General features: G+C 34.2%; 2 protein-coding genes across 4 annotated transcripts; one reads left to right on the top strand and one right to left on the bottom strand.

The window, feature by feature from the left end:
* Nucleotides 1-28: 28 nt before the first annotated feature.
* On the top strand, nt 29-4,344 carry LOC126677836 (subtilisin-like protease SBT2.5). 2 transcript variants are annotated; one of them, XM_050372636.2, is made up of 9 exons: nt 29-630; nt 708-855; nt 1,012-1,406; nt 1,593-1,688; nt 1,819-1,888; nt 2,044-2,326; nt 2,485-2,816; nt 3,114-3,381; nt 3,535-4,344. In XM_050372636.2, the coding sequence occupies exons 1-9, from the start codon at nt 479-481 to the stop codon at nt 4,218-4,220; spliced, it is 2,430 nt and encodes an 809-aa protein (XP_050228593.1). In that variant the 5' UTR covers nt 29-478; the 3' UTR covers nt 4,221-4,344. The 2 variants fall into 2 exon arrangements, with proteins under 2 accessions (XP_050228593.1, XP_055961387.1); XM_056105412.1 differs by having other exon boundaries at nt 485-630; nt 713-855.
* LOC126677838 (uncharacterized) lies at nt 1,903-5,675 on the bottom strand. 2 transcript variants are annotated; one of them, XM_050372638.2, is made up of 4 exons: nt 5,580-5,675; nt 5,163-5,462; nt 4,643-4,825; nt 1,903-4,568 (listed from the first exon to the last, which is right to left on the bottom strand). In XM_050372638.2, the coding sequence occupies exons 1-4, from the start codon at nt 5,592-5,594 to the stop codon at nt 4,503-4,505; spliced, it is 564 nt and encodes a 187-aa protein (XP_050228595.1). In that variant the 5' UTR covers nt 5,595-5,675; the 3' UTR covers nt 1,903-4,502. The 2 variants fall into 2 exon arrangements, with proteins under 2 accessions (XP_050228595.1, XP_050228596.1); XM_050372639.2 differs by having other exon boundaries at nt 5,163-5,456.
* Between the last annotated feature and the right edge of the window lie 1,557 nt (nt 5,676-7,232).

Here is a 7,232-nt window from a genome sequence, read left to right as displayed (position 1 = left end):
AGCAATTTGAGAGGATAGCAACAGCGTGACATCAATCTTAAATCAAGTGGCCAATTTGATACTTAGCTTTGGTATTGAACGAAACCAAGGTGTTGAACAATAGGAAATTTTTCCCTTTATTTGCGCTTTATTTTACTGCTATCTCTCACACAGATGCAATGTTCTTATGTTTAGGATTGTTGAGCAGTCTCATGTTGTCTGCATTTCCTATTGACCTGTGTGGAAACTTTGAATTCATATTATCAAGAGAGAGGAAGGGAGAATAGGTGTTTAAAGCACATGATATTGAGTTGTTAGAAAATGAGAAGAACATGCATTGCTTTATTTGTGTAACAGGAAAGAGTTTGATAGATGAACTAAGCTGCGTGGTTTTGACTCACCACCTAAAAGCACTTCTCAACTTTGAAAACAAGAGTTAATTTAAGCATCTTACTTCACAAATTCAGTGAAGATAAAGGGTTTGTCTTTCTTTGGAGTTATGACCATCTCAATGTCTTCCTTTTTCGCATTTGCTTTCTTCATTTTTATCATCAAAATTTTAGAGCCTCTACAGGTCAAAGCCAAAGTTTTCATGATTTTAATGGATGAAGAACCTGTTTCCTCTTTCAAATCCAAGCATAATATTACCAGGTATCATCCCTTTCTTTGTTTTGCTTATTTGCTTCTAAGCATGTCATTCTGCATCTGATTGCAGCAATTTTGTGTAGGATAGAGGAGGCTATGGATTATAAACAGAGTTTAATCATTGGCCATGACTTATTTTTGGAATCTCTTCTCCAAAAAGGCACCTATACTAAACTCTATAGCTACACTCATGTGCTAAATGGTATTGCAGTACATGTTGAGTCGGAGAAGGTAAATCAATGTACCGAGAACTGTGTTTGACTCAATAATATATAATACTAGTTATAGTTTACCTGTCATTTTCTGATTGCTTACTAAATTTTGAATCTTTTTTCTATGTTTAAGTTTGGATTAGGATGACAGATTATTATAATTTTTTTTTTGCAGGTTTCTAGCATTCTGAAGAATGCATCAGGTATCAGACTCATCCATGAAGATATCAAAATGGAGAAGCTGACAACACATACACCTGACTTTCTTGGCATACCTGCTCATGTTTGGCCGAATTTGGGAGGACCGAAGAGATCTGGTGAGGGAGTGGTGATCGGTATGATTGACACTGGAATCAATCCTCACCATCCTAGTTTTGCAAATACGTCATTGGGTCCTTTAAATAGTACCAAATTCAGAGGGAAATGTGCCACTGGAGAGATGTTCCCCCGAACCGCATGCAATGGAAAGATAGTAGGGGCACAGTATTTTGCACGGGCAGCAATTGCTGCCGGTGATTTTATTCCTAACCGTGATTTTGCATCCCCTTTTGATGCTGATGGTCATGGAAGGTGCATCACTTGAGATCAATATCTTACATGTTATAAGATTTTGTTTGTACTTTTGTGTTCATATTGTGTTTTGACTTTTTATCAGTAATGCCTATTAATTGAAAACTGCGTATAGTATCCAACTTTTGTTTACCCTATGATCGGCATAATTGAACTAAATTTATTGGTACAAACTGATGGTTACAGCCACACAGCATCAACCGCTGCCGGGAACCACCATATACCAGTGATTGCTAGTAACTTCAACTATGGATACGCAAGTGGCATGGCCCCTGGAGCAAGGCAAATAATAACTTGTGTTTTATCTTTTCTCAGGCCTCATATTTCTCTCTCAACTTTAATTCTATCATAAAAAGATCCATTGTAGCTGCTTTTGCAAGTTCTTTTTTCAAATTTTTTCCCTTTCATATAGGATTGCTGTGTACAAAGCTCTTTATACATTTGGGGGTTATATGTCGGATGTTGTGGCTGCTGTCGAAAAGGTATAATAACTGTATGCTAAAACTAGTTAACTGAATCAACTTAATGAGTCTCTTGAATTAAATTTCAACAGAATGTAGCGTATAAAATTTGGATCTTTACAATTTATTGAAATTTATCAGCTAACAGTCTTTATGCCATCGTTTGTTTGCTTCAGGCAGTGGAAGATGGAGTTGATATACTAAGCCTTTCCATAGGGCCATCTAGTGTCCCTCCTGGTCCTTCTGCATTCCTCAATGTGCTAGACATGGAACTATTGTTTGCTACAAAAGCTGGTATTTTTGTCGTTCAAGCTGCCGGTAATGGTGGCCCTTCTTCCAGTTCAGTCCTCTCTTTTAGCCCCTGGATCACAAGTGTTGCTGCCTCCACCACTGATCGCAAGTATAACAATGCAATTGTCTTAGGGAATGGTCGAAGTGTCTCTGGCATTGGCCTTGCTCGTAATTTTTCAGTTCTCTTGTGCTATTGTAATATATTGCATATGTGAATAATGCAGCAACCAAGTTTGCGTATTGCAGTTTAAAGTTTTCTTCATTGATCTGTAAATGAACTATCAATTTCATTCCAATTTTTAAAATCCTGTTGGTATGTTGTGCAGCTCCAACGTCAGGAGAATTCCTCTTCCCAATAGCTTCTGCAGCTGATGTGTCTCTTGCAAATGTCACCAGTGTCGGAGAAGTTGAGAGCTGTCAATATCCGGAACACTTCATCAAATTGTTGGCTCAGGGAAAGTTGATCATCTGCACATATACCTTTGACTTTGAATACGAGGATGCAAGCATTGCAACTGTCGAAGACACTATAAAGCAGATAGGAGCTGCAGGTTTTATAATCACAATGGACCCTGACATGGGTTCTGAGCAGTTGAAGGGTACCACAATGACCACGCAAGTCCCTGCAATTATCCTGAATACCGTGCAAGCTTCCTCGGTATATCACCCAATCATTTAACTCATTTTTCTTTAAGAAAAACAGTTTCCCTTATTTATTCTACTTATGGCCTGATAGAACTAAAAATCGAAAAAATCTTTGTTGTCCTTGTAAATCCACAGAAACTGAAATGCAAAATCTCTTTCATCAATGACCCAAAAAAATCAACGTAGGCTAACTGCTTATGTTACACAGAAACTTCTCTAGTATTTCGTTTCTGTTTCGGAACCGCTTCTGAAACTCCAAAATTCTGAAGTTATGAAAATCACTACAAGTTTGTTTTAAATCACTTTGCAGGCTTTATGGGAGTATTATAACTCTAATACAATCAGAAGCAGGAGAGGAAGAGCTATACTTTTTTCTGCAAGGGCAAGAATTCTGGATGGAAGGCAAGCGTTTTTTTCTGGACAGGCACCAATAGTGGCATCCTATTCCTCTAGAGGTCCCGATGTGAACAATGCACTTTTGCAAACTGCTGATGTCTTGAAACCAAACATCATGGCTCCGGGATCCTCTATTTGGGCTGCATGGAGTCCGAATAGCGAGGGAGATCTTCATATCAAAGGTAAAGTTACAAATACCTTTTGACTGGGGGAGTTGCAAAGAAAATGCCTTGTCATTTGACTCGGACTAAAACTGTGATCAAGAATATGAGATAAATATCCATTTGCCTTTAAAAGACTGACATGTTAACAAAAAATTGTTGCTACTTTTGCAGGGCAGAACTTTGCGCTTATCTCTGGTACTAGCATGGCTACTCCTCACGTTGCCGGTGTTGCAGCTTTAATCAAGCAAAGTCATCCCAAGTGGAGTCCTGCAGCTATCACCTCAGCGATGATGACAACAGCAGATACAACTGACCGCTTTGGCTCTCCCATGTTAGCACAATCGTCCAGCCAGCAAATACCTGCTACCCCATTTGATTTGGGTGCTGGATCCATCAACCCTGCTCGAGCCATTGACCCCGGACTTGTATTCGATACCAATTTTGAGCACTATGTCCAGTTTCTTTGTGCTGTTCCCGGAGTTGATGATGAGTCTGTGAGACGTGCTGTAGGGAAAGGGTGCCCCAATAAGACGAAGGCATGGTGTTCGGATTTGAATACACCAAGTGTGGTCATTTCAAATCTAGTTGGATTGAGAAAGGTGATTCGATGCGTAACCAATGTGAGTAAAAGGAATGAAGTCTACCGAGTGAGTGTGAAAGAACCAGTAGGTGTAAATATTACTGTGAAGCCAAAAGTTTTCTGGATAAGAGGCAATGGCTCAAGGCATATTCGAATTTTGATAAAAGCAAGTAGGGCAATGAGAACATACACATTTGGAGAGATAGTACTGAATGGAAGTAGAAATCATGTTGTTAGAGTTCCTGTCGCCGTTTTTGTTAGCACCACCTTCAAGTAGTGTATTCTAACTTTCTGAGATGTGTATTTTCTTGCTCTATTTTCTGTTGTGAAAGTAAAAGAGATGACAACTCATTACCTTATCGACGTAGCGGAAGCTTGATAAATCTGTTACTTTGATGATTTGTGCAGGAATATCATATAACTGTTCTGATTTAAAGAATATATAGAAACTCGACATCCAAAAGTTCATCGATATAAGAATATCAAAAATGGAAAAATAAAATTTATAATATTGTGATTTTCACTTTTTTAGAAGTTGAGCTGAACTATGATAATTAGGTCAGTTTTTCCTACTCTTGTTCAGCATTGATATAAATTTTGCAACAAACCCCTTCTTCTTTTGCACCTGAACAATTAAAAACATAATATTTCATTGTCATACAAATATAGTAAGAAAGAAGAAATTATTTTTAATCTCACCTCAAGAGTTTTCATCACAGCTTTCATAGCATTGCTTGGAGTTACAGAGTGCTGCCTCTTCTTCTTATCTTTCTTGATTTGGACATCTGTTAACAATCTGCATAACTTCAAATTCAAGAATTTCCAGTTACCTAGACAAGTAGGAGTCTTGTCATGCTTTTTCTTTCTTTGGACAGCACCAACCTACCATGGTAAGCAAATCAACCTGTAAACCATTTCTGACTAATACTTATTCATGCTATCTCTCTTTCTTACCAAATATTCATACAACCAAAAATACCTCTTTGTCCATAATTGGATATTTTTTCATTTTAATAACTTTAAATTTTTATAATTCGACACATGAATGAACTTTCATTTTTTTCTTGAAAATTTGATCAATCCATGCTGTAATATTTCGAAAAGAATTACAAAATTTAAAAGTTTCATGTTGAAACTACCAACATGCGACATTTCATGATTTTATTTGCATTTAATCCATAGTTTAAACCAATTCAATCAAGAAGTTAGTGTTTCTTACATTTTGTGTAGGCTGCAATATATCAGAAGAGAGTGGCTTTGGAATGGGATGCAAGTGAGATGATTGTGGAGGATGATTATGAACAGACTCCCTAAGGCTTTGAGAATAAAGAAGAAGCTGAGCTCTTCTATTAGTTCTATCACCGCCGCCGCGGTGTCCGCCTTGAACAACAAAATAGTGGTGGTGGTGATGGTGATGGTGGTGGTGTTGATTTTTTGATGAGTCCACCAGCTTTCTCTTTGTTGGCTTCTCTTCATAGACACTAACTACCACTGCCTTATTGCATAACTTTGCCTGAAACTAAACAATTATCAACTATGCACATATTTCCATTCGTTTATTTTATTATCAGAAACGCAAATTAATCATAAACATGTACAATATGCACATTATCAGAGAAACACAGAGATGATTTACCATTTTGGTCTGCATGATCAGCAGTTTTGATGGCTGGGAGAAATTTTCTGAGGTAGGTTTCTTTATACAAGAAAAGGAAACATATATAAATATATATATTTATCATCCTATTTATATATGTGTATATGTCTTATAATCTATTTATATTAAAGGGACGACATAGCTAATAATGCTACCTTTTTCTTATTGTTTTTTTTTTTGATAATTTGAGGAGGAGGGAGCGCTTGTGGGAGGAATCGAACCCACGACCTAGCAGTTTGCTGCTTAGCGCTTATACCATTTGAGCTAAGCTCATTGGTACCTTTTTCTTATTGTTTATTTTTTTTATTATGTTTATTACTGTTGTTAATTTGAAATTAATTAATTATGAGTTCTTTCTAATGTTAATAATATTATTTAGAAACAATTCTTATACACCAAATGTATTACATATAATAATAAATTTTGTTTGATCAAATGTGAAATACTCAAATTGTAATCCAATGGATGATCGATATGATTAATGGTAATTGGTAATATAATTATTTTCTTTTCAAAAGAGTAAAAATATTGTATAAATAATTATCATTAAATAAGTATAATGTTTTCATTAGTTTAAAGAAAAGTAATAATGTTTCATCCTGTGATGAGAAACTTAAATAATATAAAGTCAAGAAATACCAAAGTATGATTGCTAAAAGGGATGTAGAAGCCAAGTTAATGGTAGAGCCAAATCTTTGGTTGGGTCGATTATCTCAAGAAACTCTTATGGCCTTTTAAAACTTTGAAATTACCAATTAAACTTTAGTCAAATTGTTTTTAAGTGAAAATGAGGACCATCAAAAGGGAAATAATCAAACATCTCAACTAGATTAATATCTAAACCGCTAAAAATAGTTTTAAAATTAAAAAAATTATAGAAAAATTAAAATGAATGTATAATTTTTGTTGTCTTATTTTACAAGTTAAACCAACCCAATTCAAATTGTAAACGGATCTTTTTGTTATAAAAATATAAAATAATTATGTAATTAATTTAAAATTAACATTTTAGGTTCTTTTTTTTAGTTTTATGACATATTTATCACTAAAACTAAAATAATATAAAAACAGTTTAGAAAAATTAATAAATACAAGTATCTTAATTACTACTAAACAAATTATAATTGAAACGTATAAAATAATTTTATTTCTCTTTCAAAGTATATCATTTGATTATTTTACATTTGATCAACTAAAATACAAAGTATTTCTAAATAATCGTAGTGAAGCTATAAAGAGTTCTCACTCAAACTCAAAATATTACATTTTCACTAATTATATGTCAACATATAGAAAATTAAATATAATAATATGACAGAATAATTGCGTCATATCTATATAAAAAATTATATCAACATATTTAGGAAATTCCATAAAAAAATTTAGATTTTATAATTTTTTTTGTCCTTTTCTAAAATGAATTTCTAGTTAATAAGTAAAAATACTATCTGCATAGGGTGTGTAATAATATTTAACCTAATAAAAAATTAAAGTGAACAAGAAATTTAGTTCAGCTCAATTTAGCAATTAGAAAATTTTAGTTTTTCAATTCAGTTTGATTATAATCATAAAAATAACATTCAATTAAATTTAATACAAATCGAATAGAAAAAATCAAACACATTGATTGCT

Source organism: Mercurialis annua, linkage group LG4 (assembly GCF_937616625.2).
Source record: "Mercurialis annua linkage group LG4, ddMerAnnu1.2, whole genome shotgun sequence".
In the NCBI taxonomy this organism is placed as follows: Eukaryota; Viridiplantae; Streptophyta; class Magnoliopsida; order Malpighiales; family Euphorbiaceae; genus Mercurialis; species Mercurialis annua.
The sequence above is the reverse complement of the archived record's forward strand: the minus strand, read 5'-3'. Positions and strand labels throughout refer to the sequence as shown.

Bases quoted from the DNA above. Each gene is read 5' to 3' on its own strand.
- LOC126677836 (XM_050372636.2), top strand. From the start codon at position 479: ATGACCATCTCAATGTCTTCCTTTTTCGCATTTGCTTTCTTCATTTTT. The intron at 2,327-2,484 runs GTAATTTTTCAG...TATGTTGTGCAG, and splicing joins CTCTGGCATTGGCCTTGCTC to CTCCAACGTCAGGAGAATTC. The intron at 3,382-3,534 runs GTAAAGTTACAA...CTACTTTTGCAG, and splicing joins GGGAGATCTTCATATCAAAG to GGCAGAACTTTGCGCTTATC.
- LOC126677838 (XM_050372638.2), bottom strand. The intron at 4,826-5,162 runs GTAAGAAACACT...TTACCATGGTAG, and splicing joins TATTGCAGCCTACACAAAAT to GTTGGTGCTGTCCAAAGAAA. The intron at 4,569-4,642 runs GTGAGATTAAAA...TTAATTGTTCAG, and splicing joins CTGTGATGAAAACTCTTGAG to GTGCAAAAGAAGAAGGGGTT.